At 39.1% G+C, this 18,523-nt stretch overlaps 12 protein-coding genes across 12 annotated transcripts; 6 read left to right on the top strand and 6 right to left on the bottom strand. All coding sequences in view use genetic code 12, as the record gives it.

Annotated features, from left to right (window-relative positions):
- Positions 1-174: 174 nt before the first annotated feature.
- On the top strand, positions 175-957 carry IAH1 (isoamyl acetate-hydrolyzing esterase; the record flags this gene model as incomplete). Its single annotated transcript, XM_049324214.1, has 1 exon — positions 175-957. One exon carries the CDS (start codon positions 175-177, stop codon positions 955-957), a length of 783 nt encoding a protein of 260 aa, XP_049182747.1.
- Positions 958-1,018: 61 nt separating this feature from the next.
- On the bottom strand, positions 1,019-2,614 carry KGF56_000294 (uncharacterized protein; the record flags this gene model as incomplete). The annotated part of the gene is made up of 1 exon (XM_049324203.1): positions 1,019-2,614. One exon carries the CDS (start codon positions 2,612-2,614, stop codon positions 1,019-1,021), a length of 1,596 nt encoding a protein of 531 aa, XP_049182746.1.
- Positions 2,615-3,561: 947 nt separating this feature from the next.
- KGF56_000293 (uncharacterized protein) lies at positions 3,562-4,107 on the bottom strand (the record flags this gene model as incomplete). Its single annotated transcript, XM_049324192.1, has 1 exon — positions 3,562-4,107. One exon carries the CDS (start codon positions 4,105-4,107, stop codon positions 3,562-3,564), a length of 546 nt encoding a protein of 181 aa, XP_049182745.1.
- A 923-nt stretch (positions 4,108-5,030) lies between these two features.
- On the top strand, positions 5,031-5,585 carry KGF56_000292 (uncharacterized protein; the record flags this gene model as incomplete). Its single annotated transcript, XM_049324181.1, has 1 exon — positions 5,031-5,585. The coding sequence occupies one exon, from the start codon at positions 5,031-5,033 to the stop codon at positions 5,583-5,585; it is 555 nt and encodes a 184-aa protein (XP_049182744.1).
- A 30-nt stretch (positions 5,586-5,615) lies between these two features.
- On the bottom strand, positions 5,616-6,365 carry KGF56_000291 (peptide alpha-N-acetyltransferase complex A subunit; the record flags this gene model as incomplete). Its single annotated transcript, XM_049324170.1, has 1 exon — positions 5,616-6,365. One exon carries the CDS (start codon positions 6,363-6,365, stop codon positions 5,616-5,618), a length of 750 nt encoding a protein of 249 aa, XP_049182743.1.
- A 761-nt stretch (positions 6,366-7,126) lies between these two features.
- On the bottom strand, positions 7,127-7,867 carry KGF56_000290 (TRAPP subunit; the record flags this gene model as incomplete). The annotated part of the gene is made up of 1 exon (XM_049324159.1): positions 7,127-7,867. One exon carries the CDS (start codon positions 7,865-7,867, stop codon positions 7,127-7,129), a length of 741 nt encoding a protein of 246 aa, XP_049182742.1.
- Positions 7,868-7,991: 124 nt separating this feature from the next.
- KGF56_000289 (uncharacterized protein) lies at positions 7,992-9,148 on the top strand (the record flags this gene model as incomplete). The annotated part of the gene is made up of 3 exons (XM_049324148.1): positions 7,992-8,010; positions 8,155-9,078; positions 9,132-9,148. 3 exons carry the CDS (start codon positions 7,992-7,994, stop codon positions 9,146-9,148), a joined length of 960 nt encoding a protein of 319 aa, XP_049182741.1.
- An 86-nt stretch (positions 9,149-9,234) lies between these two features.
- HCR1 (translation initiation factor eIF3 subunit j) lies at positions 9,235-10,083 on the bottom strand (the record flags this gene model as incomplete). The annotated part of the gene is made up of 1 exon (XM_049324137.1): positions 9,235-10,083. One exon carries the CDS (start codon positions 10,081-10,083, stop codon positions 9,235-9,237), a length of 849 nt encoding a protein of 282 aa, XP_049182740.1.
- Positions 10,084-10,560: 477 nt separating this feature from the next.
- PGA1 (Pga1p) lies at positions 10,561-12,554 on the top strand (the record flags this gene model as incomplete). Its single annotated transcript, XM_049324126.1, has 3 exons — positions 10,561-10,659; positions 10,827-11,736; positions 12,247-12,554. The coding sequence occupies 3 exons, from the start codon at positions 10,561-10,563 to the stop codon at positions 12,552-12,554; spliced, it is 1,317 nt and encodes a 438-aa protein (XP_049182739.1).
- Positions 12,555-13,374: 820 nt separating this feature from the next.
- On the top strand, positions 13,375-13,995 carry EIF4E (translation initiation factor eIF4E; the record flags this gene model as incomplete). Its single annotated transcript, XM_049324115.1, has 1 exon — positions 13,375-13,995. The coding sequence occupies one exon, from the start codon at positions 13,375-13,377 to the stop codon at positions 13,993-13,995; it is 621 nt and encodes a 206-aa protein (XP_049182738.1).
- A 112-nt stretch (positions 13,996-14,107) lies between these two features.
- On the bottom strand, positions 14,108-14,998 carry KGF56_000285 (uncharacterized protein; the record flags this gene model as incomplete). Its single annotated transcript, XM_049324104.1, has 1 exon — positions 14,108-14,998. The coding sequence occupies one exon, from the start codon at positions 14,996-14,998 to the stop codon at positions 14,108-14,110; it is 891 nt and encodes a 296-aa protein (XP_049182737.1).
- A 259-nt stretch (positions 14,999-15,257) lies between these two features.
- KGF56_000284 (uncharacterized protein) lies at positions 15,258-18,515 on the top strand (the record flags this gene model as incomplete). Its single annotated transcript, XM_049324094.1, has 1 exon — positions 15,258-18,515. One exon carries the CDS (start codon positions 15,258-15,260, stop codon positions 18,513-18,515), a length of 3,258 nt encoding a protein of 1,085 aa, XP_049182736.1.
- Between the last annotated feature and the right edge of the window lie 8 nt (positions 18,516-18,523).

Here is an 18,523-nt window from a genome sequence, read left to right as displayed (position 1 = left end):
CTGAAAGAAGTTGAAAAATGAAAAAAAATGGAAAATGAAAAATGGAAAAAAAAAAAATGTGAAGAGTTGATTTTTCACTATGGAGATTTCGTGATAAGAAACCTTATAGGTTACTTATTACTGAGTATAAGTCCAGTTAAAACTGTTACCATTCAAGCACTAAGCTAATTGTCAATGGGGTATCCTAAATTCATTCTATTTGGTGACTCAATTACCCAGCATGCCAACGAAATTCAAGGAAATTTTGCATTGCAACCAGCGTTACAAGATTGGTACATTCGAAAACTAGATATTCTCAATAGAGGATACAGCGGCTACAATTCAGAACATGCACGAGTTATTCTTCCTCATATTCTCGATGCAGAGTTGAATGCTGAAAAGAATAACGTCAAGTTAATTACAATATTTTTCGGCACAAATGATGGTTTTGTTGATAATAATCCAATACAACCAATAAGTTTAGAACGGTACCGAGAAAATATTGATTATTTGGTGTCATTGGCCATTGAAAATAATATCAAGCCCATTGTTATTGGCCCTTCTTTACATGACCCGAAAATTTGCAAAAAAGTACTACCACATCTTAAGCCAGGCGGAGAAGATGCAACTTCCAATAAACGGTATTACCAATACTCGGAAGCTGCTCGAGAGGTTTGTAAAAATCGAAAAGTGGCTTTTGTTGATTTATGGGACGAGTTTAGAAAAGACGGCGGGTGGACAAGAGATCAATTGTTCCAGGTGAATGGCAGTTTGGAAAATTGGGAAGTAGGATCTTTGGGGCATTTGCTTAGTGATGGAGTACATTTTACTGGCCATGCATACAAGATTATGTATGATGCAATTAAAAAGGCTATAGGGAAGCACTACCCCGAGTTTCTCCCGGATAATCTAGCAACAAACTTGGCTGTTTGGAGTGATATCAATCCTACAGATTTGAAAAATTCAATCTTTAAATAAATTGAAATAAAACAAAAAGAGAAATCCAAAGAAAAAACCCCCAAAGTCCTTTTGTATCTACTTACAATATTGTCTCAATACTGGATGACTCTTCCTTCTTCAGTGACTGTCTTCTTTCATCACGTTCGCTCAACCAGTATACACCTCCCGTTAGAATCAATCCAACAGCTGCCAAAGTTGCCGTGTACGTAAATCCAATAAAGTACTCTGGCTTATCTTTGGTGTTCCAGACCAATATTGGTACCCAGGCTCCAGTGACATAAGCCAAAGTATTTGTAACAACAACAACAAAGTTTCTCTTCATATCATCTGCAAATAGTAACCTATTGACCCACGAGAAAATAAAAGGCTGGCCCCACATTGTTGGTATACCGATTAAGAAATAACAGAACCAGTGTAATCCTATGGGAATTGTCCATTTTGCTAGTAAAGCACAACCAATTATCAAACATATAAAGTATGCGCTAACAAACCAAACATTCTTCCTACCACCTAGAATATCGTTTACATACGCAAAAACAAGTGTTACAACTATACTCAAAGCACTTAAAATACTTGGCCACGTGTTATAAACACTCGAAGGCTTTTTGAGATATATCTTGATGAACCCTTGGAAAGTAGGCTGGTTTATCGCTGTTGCCGTGTTATTATAAGCTAAAAAGACCAAAGGGAAAAGGTAAATATGCCAAGTGTTGAAGAATGTCTTTATCTTTTTCCTGGTGAATGGACTCTTTGTGTTTAGTTCAGCTCCTAACAATCTTCTTCTTTCCAACCCAACCAACTTGTCTTCATCTGTAAAATAGAAAGCATCAGTGGTCAGTGGCGTATTTGGGTCAACAAGCATTGTGTAAATACCAATTGGAAAACTGATAATTGTGTCAAAAACAAACATCCATTTGAAAGGCGGCAAGGATGAATGTTTAAATCTTCTTATGATTGCTTCCTGTAGCAAGGGACTAAGAATACCAGCAATACCGCTACTGATTGCAAAATATGAAGACCTTTTCAGTAACTCTGTTGTACCATAATTTGATCCTAACAAGTACTCTAAAGCTGGGAAATAACCCGACTCTAGCAACCCCAAAAAGAAACGTAAAGCGTATAAACCTCTTATGTTTGATGGAGGAACAGTGATCATCAAAAGAGTCAAAACCAGCCAGACTATTTGCAAGCCACCCAAGTAGTACCGAGCAGAAATTCTATGCAAGATTAAATTTGATGGAATCTGACCGATAATATAACCAACAGTAAATAAGGTAATGAGATAGTTATATTGATTGTGGTTCATATTATAGTATTCGTCCATTCCATTAACGTAAGCGGTAGTAACATTGGATTGATTCAAATTTTTGATAAAGTAACCAAGACAAGACGACGTTAATAAGAAAAAATCTAGTTTAAAAAGATATTTTTGTTCTTTAGGATGTTTATCAGCTCCGTCCCAAAAGAATCTTTTAATTTTGAACCATTTGGATTTGTTTCTAATAGAGAGTTGTTCTGGTGTCATTGTAGACGTTGAAATGTCAATAAATCCGCGTGATAAAACCTCATGCTGCTCTATATTGATACTACCATCTTTACGGTCTACCAATGGCAGTGTTGAAGGGATAGATTCAGTTGAAGTAGTATCATTTTCACAAACCAGAGAGAGACCCATAATTGAAGTGCAGTCAAAGGAGTTTCTCTCAATTCGTTGTTAGGTAGATATCATTATATAGAAAAACTGAGAGACTATATGCCCATTTGGAAAGGTGTGGCATAGAACATGTCTAGTTTCTCTTTTTGTTTAATTAAGGTGAGATATAAATTGAATAGAGTTGAATAGAATTGGTAATCTCGCTTATCTCATTTGACAGGTTTTCTATTGACACTATTGTGGCATCAGGGAATCAGGGAATCAGGGAATCAGGGAATCAGGGAATCAGAGCATCAGGGCATTAGGACAGTGAAACATCGGGTGTATTATCTTGCTCATAATCAAGATTCAAGGGCGAGATAATACATAATAGAGATCACGCTATACAGATCCATATATGAGCTGTCTACTATTATCGTTGATGGTAGCAATAACTGATATATAGCCCTCTAACAAAATAATATGTCGCAACTGTGGTTGCAAAAAGAAAAAATGATAAGGCCCCAAAAACAATTAATATTGTACACGACCACATCTCGTAATTTGATCTGCATAGAAATCTGAATTGGGGCTAATTAACTCAAATAGTGTGGCGAGAGCAATATATTCATTGGAGGATGAAGGAGCTGGAGAGTCTGCAAACATAATTGGTCAATCAACGACACTATCGACACTATCGACACTATCGACCCTATCGAGCAGAGCGAGATAGTGGAGCACACTGTCACTGACACTGACTATACTATCATCAAGCAGAGCGAGATAGTGGAGCACACTGTCACCGACACTGACTACACCGACACTATCGACGCTATCGATACTTCCAAATGTAATCGTTCTTTTAAAGATTACCTCATTCATCAATGGGCAAGTGTAATAATTTGTCCTTGTTTATCGATGGTATATATGTGCCCCCTCCCCCCCTCTTTTTTCGACTTTTGGCGACACAACACAACCTACTTTTTTTTTCAACGTTTTACATCACGTTTCACTAGTGGGATTTCTTGCTCTTTATGGAGTTCCTGAATCAAATCTGGATTATTCGTTTTAGCTCCAATACCTAATGTCAAGCCTCTCTGTCTATGCTCAAATGTAATGGACTCTTTTGTCTCTTTTTCTTCTTCTCCTTTTTCTTCTTCTTTTGTCTCATCCCATCCGAATCCTCTTAAAAATGCTGCTCCGAACTCCTCCACTGGAATTGCTTGTTCGGAGTCGCTTTCTTCATCAGAATCGACAAAAATGCGTTTTCTGACAATTGATTCTGATGATATTTCATTCGTTTTCATCTCGGTTGGTTCAAATTCAGTTAACCCAAATGCAAGTTTAGGTGCTGTTTCTTGTTGCAAAGAATTGCAAATACTGTTTGGCTTTATAACAAGCTTAGCTTTGGGCTTTGATTTTTCCTTTGAGAATGAGTCAATGGGGATTTTGTCCAGTAGTGTATCTTCTTCTTTCAGACGCAATAATTTCTTTGGTCCCAGTTTCTTTTTTAAGCTTATTTTCACACCAGACATATGTGAAACTATCTACAGTGGTCTGAACGAGCAATGTCCACAAGAGCTTGTCATCTACTTTTACTTTATGGAGAGCCCAAAATGAAAATATTTTGCAAACGCGAAGGTCTTACTTAATAATGGTACGCGCGCGGTAGCGAACTTTTATAGTTGGCGACACTATCGAGCAGAGCGAGATAGTGGAGCAGTACTTACTAGAAAGGACAATACCACTATCCCCATTTATTGAATTGAAGCTACAAGAGTTTACCTCTTTTTACAATTGAAATCAGATTCATGTGTATCTAGACGAGCAAAGCGAGTCTAGTCTCTAGTACAGTCTCTAGTATAGTCTCTAGTATAGTCTCTAGTATAGTCTCTTCTCTCTAATCTACTCTCAAGTCCACTCGCTAGTCTACTCACTTCTCTCTTTCTACTAGACTCGCTTTTCTCGTCTAGTCTCTGGTCTAGTCTTTGGTCTAGTCTCTAGTCTACTCGCTAACATTGTATGTAATTGATTCAAAATAAATTGGCAATTATTTTGCCCAAAAAATAAGAGTGAGGAAAAAAAAGTATACCATAATGGAGGAACAGATTATAACGAGTAATAAAAAAGAAACTTATGCCATGATCAAGCTAGCACCATTTTATAAAGAATCATGATTTATCGTCAGAATCTCCAGTTACATCTCCAACAAGAAGAGTGCACACCGACCACGTACACTAAAGCAGACAATGCTTTTTTGCAGCCTACACAGGGGTTTGCTATCTAATGCAATCATTGCGCTACCAACCGGTAGATATTGCAAAAAAAAAAAAAAAAAAAAAAAAAAAATGCTCATCTCAATTTTTTTATCACTAGGAAATTGAAAAAGAAGATTTATCTTTTGCATTAAGCGTATTAGGTTTGGTAGATAAACATAGAGATAATTTTGGTTGAGGTTATGTCGGCAAGTAAGGTTGAATCTAGAAAAATACCTATTCCTCCTCATAGGTTGACGCCGTTAAAGAATGTTTGGGTGAAAGTATACCCACCTTTGGTGGAACATTTGAAACTACAAGTTCGTATGAACCTTCGTTCTAAATCTGTAGAACTACGAAGCACAAAAGAAGCTGTAGATGGGGGATTGCAGAAAGGAGCAGATTTCATTAAAGCATTTACATTAGGATTCGATGTTGACGATGCGATTGCATTGTTGAGGTTGGATGATCTATATATAGAAACCTTTGAAATTAAGGATGTCAAGACTTTAACAGGCGATCATTTGAGCAGGGCTATAGGAAGAATTGCTGGGAAAGACGGGAAAACTAAATTTGCTATTGAGAATGCCACTAGAACGAGGATAGTATTGGCAGATTCCAAAATTCACATACTCGGAGGATTTACACATATTAGAATGGCCAGAGAAGCTGTTGTTTCCTTGATTTTGGGTTCGCCGCCTGGAAAAGTTTACGGTAATCTACGTACAGTTGCTAGTAGGTTGAAGGAGCGCTACTAGAAGATAGAAAAAAGCAGTATTATTCATAATCTATATTAATCTTTGAGAAAAATCGTCCCCTATTTCACCATGTGCCCGTGAAGGTAACAAGTTCTCTAGTTTCAAATCCAATCTCATAGCATATGCATCTTCCCCATCCTGATAGTATGATTTTTCAATCGACGTAACCTCAAATTTTAAGGAATCTCGGTATAAATGCAAAGCCGCTCTGTTAGATTTTCGAACATGCAACGATACATATTTGGCGCCAAACTCGTCACACATGGCATAAAGCGATTGCCGCATCAACTTCTCTGCTAAACCCATTCGGCGGTAGGTTTTCGAAACGGATAAGGATGTGATATGGCCATGTGGCGTCTTGTCCTGCGCTTCTGGATCATCCTCCATTTTGCCAAGTACATAACCAATAATTTTTTCGCCCTTACTGATGTATGCGGGATCACCTTTTGACCAGCCATCTACTTTATCATCATCATTGTAACCGTCTTTTGGCTCCTCTTTTGGTTCCTTTTTTGGTTCCTTTTTTGGCTCGTCTTTTGGCTCGTCTTTTGGCTCGTCTTTCGTACCGTCTTTATCTTCAACCTCCTCCTTCTCATCTTCACCTCCATCATCTATATCATCAGTACCATCATAGGTTGTAGCAACAAAAGACGCTTGAGGCCAAGAAAGGAGGTGGTACATATAATATTTCAATTGGTAATTCTCCGGTAGATTATGCAAGTTTGCATCTTGCATAGCCACTATATCATTAATGGTCGCCTGTCGTATGGTAATACCCATGACTCCCTTGTTGAATCCAGATATAAGTTTTTCATTGCAAAATTGGTGAAAAACTTTTTTTTTATTCTTTTTTTTTTTTTTTTTCTCTTCAAAACAATTCACGTGACCAAATGTGCTGACAAACAGGAGTCGAATCTATGGGCACGGCACCATGTGAAATACGACCTGAAACAGGGAGAACGAACTAAGAAGGTACCAGACCTCTTCTTTTGTTCTTGTTCGTTTCTTTTTTTTTCTTTTTTTTTTTTGATAGAGTGGAGGGCTGGGTTACGGTTTGAAGAAAAAGAAAAAAAAAGCGGTCCCAGTATTATGAATTTTATGTGCTGGTGTGTGAAATGGGGCAGATAGCCAAATCAATGAAGGTATACGATTCTTTTTTTTTTCTTTTCAAGAGAACCCGGTGTTCAGGTTCTTAATAAACTTTTAAAGGTTGCAAAGCTTTTGCTAGGAAAGAACATGCTCAATAATGTATATAATATGTTTGAAACCGATTAGTTAAAACTAGTTGTTTTCTTGCCTGGTTTAGTAACAAAAATTGTCTCTAGCTACCTATTTCTAAGCAAAAAAGGTGAGCAATATCAATTTTCCATATTCCAGCCATAGCATATCACTAGCTGATATAACTGATCCTATCTCAACAACAACAAAAAAAAGAAAGCAGTTCACTTGACAGAATTACTTGATACCATTTTAGGCCCGCTGTCAAATAACATTCACTTCTTCTTCTTCTTCTTCCTCTTCTTCTTCTTCTTCTCACTTGTCTACCTCAAGTTCTCCCTAATCAAGACCTGCTCACTAAACTTTATCAAAAACACTGTCCTCATTGGGTTTGCTTCAGTTTGTGCATTGTGTGCCGTGACGCTGGCACTAAAACCGCTACTGTCAAGTGCTCCCTCTATAATACCGGCAACAAATGCAGAACAATTCAAATCACCATAATCCTTAGGAATGCTGATAAATCTATTTAACGTGGGTATATTCTCCACTATCATATACTCATTTGAAATGTCCTGAGATTTTTCCAATTCATTTGCAAACTTGCCAAAAACGGTTTTCCAAAACGGACCGTGAATAAACTGTAGAATACCTAGAATCTTAATTTCTCTTTTGTACAACTTAAACCCTTCTCGAAGCTTGACCAACTCTAAATATCTTTGGCCAATTTGATAGCCTAGTCCATTTAGTCGGTTTTCCAAATCGTGAACACCCTTTGACTTTTTGTGAGCCCAATTTACAATCTCACAAAATAAAAAAGATAAGGCTGACAAACTTATCTCATGAGGCTTTCTGCTGGTGATATTCCTATCGTATATCGAGTTTGTCGATGTGGGTGTCAATGATACCGTTCGTTTACTAAGAAGAAGCAGCGAAGACTCTGATGTAATTGTATTGGATGCGGGACCAATTGAAGGATTGTATCCAAACCCATACTTTGAAACATCATTTATGGTTAGTTTTTGGAAGGAAGCCGATGGAAGAATAATATCTTCGTGTGACGACATTGTCTAGTACTAGAAAAGATTGTTAAAGAGAGATAATCTAATTCCTTTACATTTTTTTTCCTTTATATTTTTTTCTTTACTTTAATGTTTCTCTATTAGAAGTGAGATAAGAAGCTGTATAGGAATGAGAGATAATACCAGAAGTATGTAAGAATGTTGCAGCGACACTATCGAGCAGAGCTAGATAGTGGAGCACACTGACTGTCACCGATGCTGGTAGGAGAGAGAGAAAGAGAGAGAGAGAGGGAGAGAGAGAGAGAAATAAGCTAACGCGAGTTACCTTTTAGATACAAAGCAAAATAGAAATTCTAAAGTAGCATCTACAAAGAAAAGGACTACCAAACATCTTGATCCAGCTACAGAATTAAGGAGGATATTTGGACAAAGTGAAGAATTTGAGTTTAGCGAGCCAATTATTGAAGCTTCTACGCCAGAACCAAAGACGGTGCGAGTTAGCAGTCAAAAAAGGGTAAGGCCATGGGCAAGGCCAAGGACAACGGTACTGATTAGGCAAGAGAAGTTGCAAAATCAAACAACAAGTTCTCCATCTAGGACTCCACTTCAACCTATCCTGACTCCAAACCAAACTAATCCAAAGACAACTCCCAAATCTATTGAGCCTCTTCCAGGCTTTGCTTTTCTCACTGCTGGTATATTATCAAAACCTCACCAGTGGCTCCCACAGGATGCCGATGTAGATATGGTTAGGGATAAGGTCACTGAGTCAAGGTTATTGCCAGGTGCTGATGTCTTACCACAATACAAGTTTAATGAACCTCCTAGGAAAGAAGAAGGCCAAAGCGCGGTACAGAACTTTCCAGGAAAATGTTCAATTGTGTATTTACTCAACAACGACAACAATCAGCAGCAGCATAGGGCTATGGAGACCGATCCAATGAAAAACTATACTCCTCTGCAAACACCCCAGTCCAAAAACCACTTTTACGGGAATTTGCGTGAACCGCTTTCGTGTACCCCCGATAGCGATCAATTTCTCAAAACTTTTAATAGTTTTCCAAAATCTACAGGGTATGATAATGAGATTAACACAAAAGGCAACGGTTATGGACTTTTGACGAATAACTCGTTAGTAGATATGAGTCAAGTCAGCAATTTGTCCAATAACCTTTCCAATTTGGATCAATCCACCTATTCGAAAATTGATTCCTTTACAAAGTCATCTTTTCATGAACCCATGAGTATTACACTGAGTCTGGAAAATTTCTATAAAAATTATGAATTAACGAGCGCTATTCCAAAGAAGGGCAAGCTGCCTCCTAACAAGCGTCATCAACCGACACGAGATCCAATTGACTTGTTATGCTATGATAAGCGCCTAATTTTAGTTCCTCGACGTGGCTTACATTTTACATAAAGTCGTCATCGTCAAAATCATCGTCAAAATCATCACCGCCTAAACCATCCTTCTTGAAACCTCCAACATTTGTTTTAGCTGCAGGCTTGGCTTTCTTCTTACCAGCACCACCAGTAGCAGTTCCACCAGCCTTTTGCAATCTAGCTTGTCTCTCTTGTCTTTCTTTATCTTTTAAAACCACATTCAAAGTGCTAATAACTTTTCTTGTGTTTTCCAAAGATAACGGCTGTGCTAAATCTCTGATTAAATCAATTGCTAGACTAGAAGCGTATAACAAAGAGCTATCATTATTCAAAGCAGTCAAAGTAGTGCCTAGTGCTTTTCTTAATTTTTCATACTCTTGTTTGTTTACCGGCTGGAACAAAGGATGGTCTGTTAATGGTGAATCTTTAGTCAATGCTGGTTTTTTCAGTGCTGCCAAAAGCGCTGCTCTTCTTCTTTCTTTCTCCCGGGGATGCTCATTTATGTCAAAGTCGTCGTCATTTCCGCCATCAGCATCACCAGCCACACCTAATCCGCCAAATAAATCAGCCGCATTGTTCAAATCTGAAGTTAACTCGGCTTTTCTCAACATTTCCTTACGAGTAGCTGGATCCAACCCGTCAAATTTTTCAAGCTCTTTCCTCTTAGCTTCCTTTACCCTTTTAGCTGCCTCTTCCTTAGCCTTGATTTCTGCTTTTCTCTTAGCCTCGGCTTCTTTCTCAGCTTTTTTCTTCTTTGCATCTTCTTCTGGATCAATATCCCACGAATCTAAAAGTGGGTCGTCGTCTTCTTCGTCTTCCCATGACACCGCAGCTTTATTCTTTGTTGGAATATCAAAGTCATCATCGTCCCAAGCCATTTTCAGAGTCGTGCTATACAACAAAATTCAGTATTAGGCCTAACTGGTGATCTAAGAAGAATTTTATGACCCTGTTCAATACTTTTTTTTTTTTTCCTTCTTCTTCTTCTCTCCTTCTTTTTTTTTCTTTCCTTGTCAGCGCCAAGTAGAAAAGTCGATACGCTACTATCGACCGACATTATCGACCGACACTATCGAGCAGAGTGAGATAGTGGAGCACACTGACCGGCACTATCGAGCAGAGTGAGATAGTGGACCACACTGACTAGCTGCATTCTTACACTGACTAGCTGCATTCTTACACTCTAGCTGCATCCCTACACACTGATTAGATGTCCACTATTTCGCTTTGCTCGATAGTCGTCGTTGCTGATTTCTACTATGAGATTGCAAAGGTGTCTCATTTTTTCTATATTACTATCCTTCCTAGTCCTCTTTGATGTTAGCGATTATTACAATATCGCCATCTCTCTTGTCATGTATTTCCATCAAGTTTCAACTACATTATTTTACCTCGGCACCGTCTTTAATTCGAATGCGTTTAGACTCAGGACCTTGCAATTAACTCTCCAATTGGTTCTGGGAATACACGGGTTTGATTGCTAGTATGCTCCGTTATCTCGCCCTGCTCGTTAGTGTCGCGATGAGGAAAAAAATAAAAAACCCAAATGGATAGATAAACCTATTATGATGAAGATTACCTTTTCCTATTCATTTTCTCTTACTTACTTTTTTTTTCATAGAGACACCTTATGTCTCAATTGGTCCCTGATGGTATAAAAATCCCCGGAGTCTCCGATACCTCTGCGTTTGTCAATTGGATTGTGAACTTGGGAATCACATGGAACGAAAAGGTAACTATTGAGAATAGTAAATTAGGAGGTATGGGGTTATTTTATACTCCAGATGCCAAAGAGGACGGGAAGGAGGAGAAATTACTACTAAGAATACCATCATCGTCCAAACTTACCATTTATTCCCTTCTTGATACTCTCACAAAGTTGAAACAAAGGGATGTAAATTGCTTTCCAGATCATCAACTCAAAGAATCCAGTCTAGTTGTCGCATTCTTGGACATTTTGAAACCAAAAACAGAGACTTTATTTTTGATTAGCTACATTTTAGCCTTTTCAGCATTGTCAAATGATCCAGAATCACCTTTGAGAGAGTATGATACCTATATGGACATTCTAGAAGCTACATTTGTTCCTGACGAGACTACTGTATCGGAGGAGTCACAATTCAAAGAGTGTTTACGCAGTTATATGCAATGGTTATATAAAGAATATACCAATCTCTCAAAACAGCTAAAAGACAGGATACCAGACTTTGATGTAAATGAAATGCTACCATTTTCGAAATATTATCAATTATTCCAAGCTGTTAGATCAAGAACATTGGAGATCCCCAGATCTTTAGAAAATGAATCAGAGAGTAGTAGTAATAGTACTGAATTCACAACCGATGTTTCACTTGTGCCAATCTTGGATTTCGTCAACCACAGTAGTGATAACAATGCATATTTCGACATTGATCGAGAAAATAATGACATCATACTAAAGTTGGAAAGACTAGAAAAGAAGGATAAAAAATTTGAAGTTACAATCCAGTACCAACAAGAGGATCACGATGAGGATTTCTTTCTCACATATGGTTTCACGACACTATCGAGCGGAGCGAGATAGTGGAGCATACTGAACAACACTATCTCGCTCTGCTCGATAGTGTTGTTAGTAAGTGTTGCCAATAAGTGTTGCTAGTAAGTGTTGCTCGATAGTGTTGTTAGTAAGTGTTGCCAATAAGTGTTGCTAGTAGGTGTTGCTCGACAGTGTTGTTCAATATGCTCCACTATCTCGCTCTGCTCGATAGTGTAGCTCGATAGTGGAACTCGATAGTGTTTTTTGTGCATTAATGCGCGTCACCTCCCACCATGCAGAGAGATCCCCCTTTCCCTCGTATCTTAGAACACGTGATTAACACGTGCCCGTTATATCTTTCTTTTTCCAGCTTGTTTGATTATCATTCTATATATATTATTTTTTTCTTTGACCTATTACTTTTATCATTTCGGGTAATAAGGAAGAAGAAGAACAAGTGAGAATTTTCAATAACTGGGTATGCGTTTCTATCACCTTTTTATCATACCCTTCTTGCTCTCTCTAGTGAATTCATTAGCGGATCAGGGGGATGGACAAGGTACTGCAACCAGTGAGACAACTATTGTTTGGATCACAACCACAATCAATGGGTTGCTGACAGTAATGTCAGTTTTGTATACCCAAACATTCATGAGTACATATACAGATGCAGCTGAGAGCGTTCCAAGTGGAACTATTGGGTTGGGATCTATAAGTGGTACAGTGGGTGGTCCGAGGGTATACGACCAAACAACGGTGACTAATGGTGGATCATTTTTCTATAGCATACCTTTTGGAATAGCTGGTATTTCATTGCTTTTGGGTATGCTTTGAAACTTTAAAAGTAGATTAGAATAGTTTGTTTGTTTTAATGCATATTTATTTAAGAGCTATTGAGCGACACTATTGACCACCCCTATCGAGCAGAGCGAGATAGTGGAGCATACTAGTAACGCTTACTGGAGACACTATTGACCACCCCTATCGAGCAGAGCGAGATAGTGGAGCATACTAGCAATGCTTACTAGCGACACTATTGACCACCCCTATCGAGTAGAGCGAGATAGTGGAGCATACTAGTAACGCTTACTAGAGACACTATTGAGCACCACTATCTCGCTCTGCTCGTTAGTGGAGCATACTAGCAACACTTACTAACAACAATTACTAACAACAATTACCAACAACAATTACTAACAACACTATCGAGCAGAGCGAGATAGTGTTGTTAGTTAGTGGTCTCTATATTGGCATTTCTCAACCTGGAAACTGTCCATTTATCAAACCCTTGTACGTGCGAATAAGCCCATACTTTGACAACCCATCACTGATTGCCATACTTTGACAACCCATTACCAAATGCCATACTTTGACAACCCATTATTGAGCTGATTGAGAGTAACTACCTAGAGACCTTTCTATAGTAACGGCTTCCCATATATAAAAAAGAATAGGTCGTGTACATTATGACGCTTGTTTTTTGATATTAAAATTTTTTTTTTTTTCTTTGAGTGAGCTCAGGATTCAGGTATAGGATTGATACTTTACTTTTGACCCATCTGAGTAGTATGTATCACACTTAATACGTATATTAAAGTATATTGAAGCTAACAGGAAGAACAGGAAGAACAGGAAGGAAAAAAAAAATAGAAAAATGACTGAAGAATTGACTCAAAAAGCAAAGGACTTGTCTTTAGATAAAACTGTCTTTGATTCCAAGGAAGAGTTCACTGCTAAGCATCCATTAAATAGTAGATGGACCTTATGGTATACAAAACCTCAAACAAACAAGAGCGAAAATTGGAGTGACTTGCTAAAACCAGTAATCACTTTCTCTTCAGTTGAAGAGTTTTGGGGGATATACAATTCGATCCCTTCGGCAAATCAACTACCACTAAGATCGGATTACCATTTGTTTAGAGAAGGAATTAGACCGGAATGGGAAGACGAGGCCAATACAAAGGGAGGAAAGTGGCTGCATGCATTTAACAAGAATTCTGGTGCTATAATTAATGATTTATGGTTGAGAGGTTTATTGGCAGTTATTGGTGAAACTATTGAAGATGACGAAAATGAAGTTAACGGGATCGTTTTGAATATTAGAAAACAGGCCTACAAGATTGGTATTTGGACAAAGGATTGCGACGAGTCTAAATTAAGAACAGTGGGAGAAAGATTAAAGAAAATCTTACAATTGAAGGACGAGCAAAAAGTTGAATTTATCTCTCACGATGCATCAAATACAAAAGGTTCCGAACCCCAAATTGTATTATAGTTTGAATTAATAAATAAATAAAAAAAACAAATAAAAAAAAAGGTGGGGGTGGGAAGGGGCTTTTTTCTAACTAACCGTGTGTGTGTGTGTGTGTGTGTATGTTCTAAAAGATTTACAAGCCAACTGGATTCAGCTTGTCTTTAATAAATGAGTGTATTCTGTCCCAGTAACCTTCTTGCAAAACGGTATCGTTATGATAACTATCCTCGAATTTGTACATCTGCTTGTACTCACTCTTTAGCGTGTTGAATATCTCGTCCATGTGCAGCGGAGGCACAATCTCGTCTTTTCTTGCGCTTAATAGCAACACTGGTATTCTCGAAGGTATTTGCGAAACTAACGATTCCAGATCCCATCGCTGATGTACAAAGCCAGTTGCGTATCTCAAAAGCGGGAAGATGTGGGGCACTATTTTTCTAATTGACAAAAATGTATTTTCCAAGATTATTGCATGGACACAGGAGGACTTTGTTGCAGCAATGTAAATGGCCACGGCTCCGCCCAAGGATCTCCCGTACAAGATTATCGAAGATTCCTGATACTGGCTATCTTCTTTGGTAAGATAGTCCATAACTCTATCGGCATCTTTCTTCAATCCAACCTCGCTAGGGGAGCCCGTAGACTTGCCGTAACCCCGGTAACTGTATATAAACACATTATACTCAAATTGTTTATAAAAGATCTCGGCAATGGGCAATGCGTGCCCTATATTTCCAGCGTTTGGAGATAAAATCAATATCGTCTTATTTGTGTAAGAAGGGTCCTTACGGTCTTGTTTCATGGAATAGCATTGTAAAATCTCGCCGTCTTCTGTTGTAAGCTGCACGAGCTCGTATGCCATACCGTATTCATCTGGCGTAGCACATTTGCCTCGCCCATCGTTTATCGACGCTGGGTAGATCAAGATGTTTTGACAAAAATAAAGACCTAACAAGACAAGTACACCTGCACCGGCACCCAACTGAGTAGCTGTCTTGGCCAAGTTATACAAGGTCCATATCATTGGGAAATATAGGCTCCAAAAACAACCTAGCAAGTAAACAAGCAAGCAAGCAAGCAAGCAAAACCGACTGACAAATTAAACCTAGCAAACAATGCTAGCAAACCAAACCAAACCAAAGCAAATCAAAGGAATGCTACCTTTACTCATTGGCTCATTTGAAAAAGAAAAAAACATTAGCCGCCCATCTCTTTACGTCTGATGCCGCGCACTCTCAAACTGAAAGGTTTATCTAGCTCGAGTATATATTGACCTGTTACGGATGTCTCAGGGTGGCCAGCAGGGGCAGTTCAATTTCGCGAAATTTGCATTTAACATATATGGTACGTTGAGTGCACCGCAGTCGACTGAGTCGAACTCACCAAATTCGTCAGTCAGTTCTCAAAACTCCAAACTCCTGCAGCAGCAGCAACAGCAGCAGCAACAGCAGCAGCAACAGCAGCAACAACAACATTTAGAGAGACACAGGCTAGCTTATACATGCGACCGAGAAGCACAAGCATTGGGCCAATTGAATTTCGGTTTGCAAATAAATAACCATGGTTCGGGCAATAACCACCATGTTGTGATTGGCGGTAAGAACATTCTACGACTTTTATGTTTAAGTCACGATGAGCAGCATATTTTACAAGATATTAATCTATTGGACGTTAAGTCGCTTCATTATACTAGAACACCAAATAAAATAAACAACATAAACACCCTCAAAACCCGTTTGAACACTATTGCGTGTGGGCTATCCAATGGGGCAATTTCAATATACAAGATCCTACCTTCAGGACAAGGTAAACTTTATGCCACGTTGTCGGATCATAAGAGGACGGTAAATTCCTTGGACTTTGTTGATTCCGAGAACCAAATCGTGTCTGGCTCTCAGGACGGAAGCATTAAATTGTGGGATCTCAGGGCATCGGTCACTAAGCCCGTTTTCACGCTACAAGCGAACCTTCATAATGACCCCATACGAGCCTGTCAGTATAGTCCTCATTCTTCAGTGAGGAATAAAACCTGTATATTATCAGTCCATGACTCGGGTGCGTTGTGCAAATTCGACTTGAGGTCAGGTTCGGGAACTAATACCTATTCACCAGATAGAAAATGGAACCTTCATTCTGGTCCCGTGTTATCTTTACACATACACCCAGAAAAAGAGTATGTAGCGACAGGTGGTAGAGACCACAAAATCTGTATATTCAACTATGGCGAGAATCGGTCCTCCTCGAGAGCAGTACCAGACAACATCATCAACACTTATGGGTCCATATTAAAAGTGAGGTGGAGCGCGTATCCAAACAAATGGCGCGAGCACGAGGGATCAATGCCAAATCATAACCTGTTGTCAAATTACGATTTGGCATGTCTGTATTTAAATGACGATCCTACTGTTACCATATTCAACTTAAATCGAAAGTTCATACCAAAACAAGTCATCAATTCGTATTCTCAAAAAGCCATGACAAATTTTATGTGGGCTCAAAATGAACTGTGCAGTCGTCGAATATGGACTTTGAACAAGTCTAACCAATTTGTGGCTTACAATCTAGACCTGAACTTCGACCCGGAAGTGGAAAGACCATTGGACAATTTAAATAGCATTGGAATGACATGGAATAGCAATGATGATATCATGATGGTCAATCAAGAAAAAGATGATTTTGAATTACTCGATGATGCTACCGTGTTTGATGATATGCCTTTAGAAGATCGTGAACGTGCCTCAAGCTTCGAGCACGATGAGGAAGCTAGATTGGCGAGCTTCTCGGGGCCTGTTACCCCCTTTGGAGAAAAGCCGCCATTAGTTCGATCACACACTCACAATCCGATGCTACATTTGACAGCAAAATCCCCTTCACCGACTTTTCGACACCTGATGGCTGGGTTCGATGCAAGTGTTTCTTCTACGCCTAGTTTTGGAGGGCAAGGGCGGCCAAAGATGACAAGAAACTCATCTCAAATAACTCAAGAATCCATGGCATCTTTTGGATCGACACTTGCCGCTAGTCCAAACGCATCTGCAATCAAATCCAAAAGACTGGTCAAAATGAATCCTTTAGTGATGTCACCATTTGCAATACCCGTGTCACTTCCATTCAATGATGAGGAAACATTCAAGTTCTTGGCCGCGGAATATATGGTACAAGTTCCCGAAGGATTTAATCATGCGGAGATTTGCCTAATGAATGCAAATGCGGCAAATGAAGTCGGAGCTTATAGAACTAGTCAAGTTTGGAAATTATTGAGTGTCACTTTATTAGAGGAGCTAGCGCGAGGAGGTGGTGGGAGCGGCAATGGAGGTGGTGGGGGAGGAGAAGTGGCAGCTGCGGCGACAGAGGCAGCAGCAGTGAATGAAAGTTTTCGAATAGTCCATTATGAACTGAAACTCGATACCCACACAGAAAAGTCAATCCAGTCAGATCTAGATAATGTGATTGGCTCATTTAATTCGAATTCGACCCTGACAACCAAATATGGGCGCAGTGGTAGCATACCGAGAAGGTCTATCTCTGGAGTTCCATCACATCGAGTTAGCCCGCCTAATCTGGCAAATCATAGCGGTGCTAGTAGCTTCTCTCACAATTGCAAAACCAAAAAGCACGATGAAGAAGCTTTGAGCTCACATTCGCAAAGCAAGTCCTTCCCCATCAAGTCACCAGCCAGCTCTGATCTTCAAGTTGATAATTCGTACTTGATGAAATCAGTGTTTCTCAATTCCAGCCCAAATTCAGCTACCAATGCTTCAAACCCCGCTAGTTCCTCAATGGCCCCGTCTACTAGTAACAATAATAATAATGGTAATGGTAATGGTAATGGTAATGACAATAATAATAAGTATAATAGTGGTCATGATGACCAAATTGGAGGTGGCGGTTTCAGTCAACTTCCTTTTCAAGAAATTCAGCAGGAAAATGAGGCTAAGGCTCAGGCCGTAACTCTGAAGCAACCTATTCAATCAGTATTGTCCATGGCGCTAAAGACTGCTAACACAAAGGCATGGACATTTAAAGTATTGTTGAAGAAATCGATAGAGTATGCCATCATGCAAGGAGACATAACATTCACAGCTACTGTTAGTTTACTATTTTCAGAAGTTGCCAAGGACGTAATATCTATTGAACAATCTTTAGAATGGCTTTCACTATACATTGAGATGTTGCAAAGAAAAGGACTCTTTGTACATGCCATCAAGATTTTGAACGCGGCTCCCATGGAAGCAAAGGAAAAACTAGTATCTTTATATTCTGCAGATACAGCGAGATTTTACTGCTCGATATGCTCCAAATTGTTGGTGAACGAAACCTCTAAAAATAATGGAAATGGTGAATTTGGATATTGGTATTGTGATGAATGTCACAAATTGCAGTCCAATTGTGTGTATTGTCATGAGCCATGTAAGGGTCTAGTCGTTGCAATTAGCTTGAAATGTGGTCATCGAGGTCATTTTGGTTGTTTGAAAGAATGGTTTGTTGACGAGCAAAGTGTCGAATGCCCGGGTGGCTGCGACATGCCGATTTTCACTTGATCTTCCCC

This window comes from Candida oxycetoniae, assembly GCF_023343755.2.
Source record: "Candida oxycetoniae strain CBS 10844 chromosome Unknown scaffold8, whole genome shotgun sequence".
NCBI lineage: Eukaryota > Fungi > Ascomycota > Pichiomycetes > Serinales > Debaryomycetaceae > Lodderomyces > Lodderomyces oxycetoniae.
The sequence above is the reverse complement of the archived record's forward strand: the minus strand, read 5'-3'. Positions and strand labels throughout refer to the sequence as shown.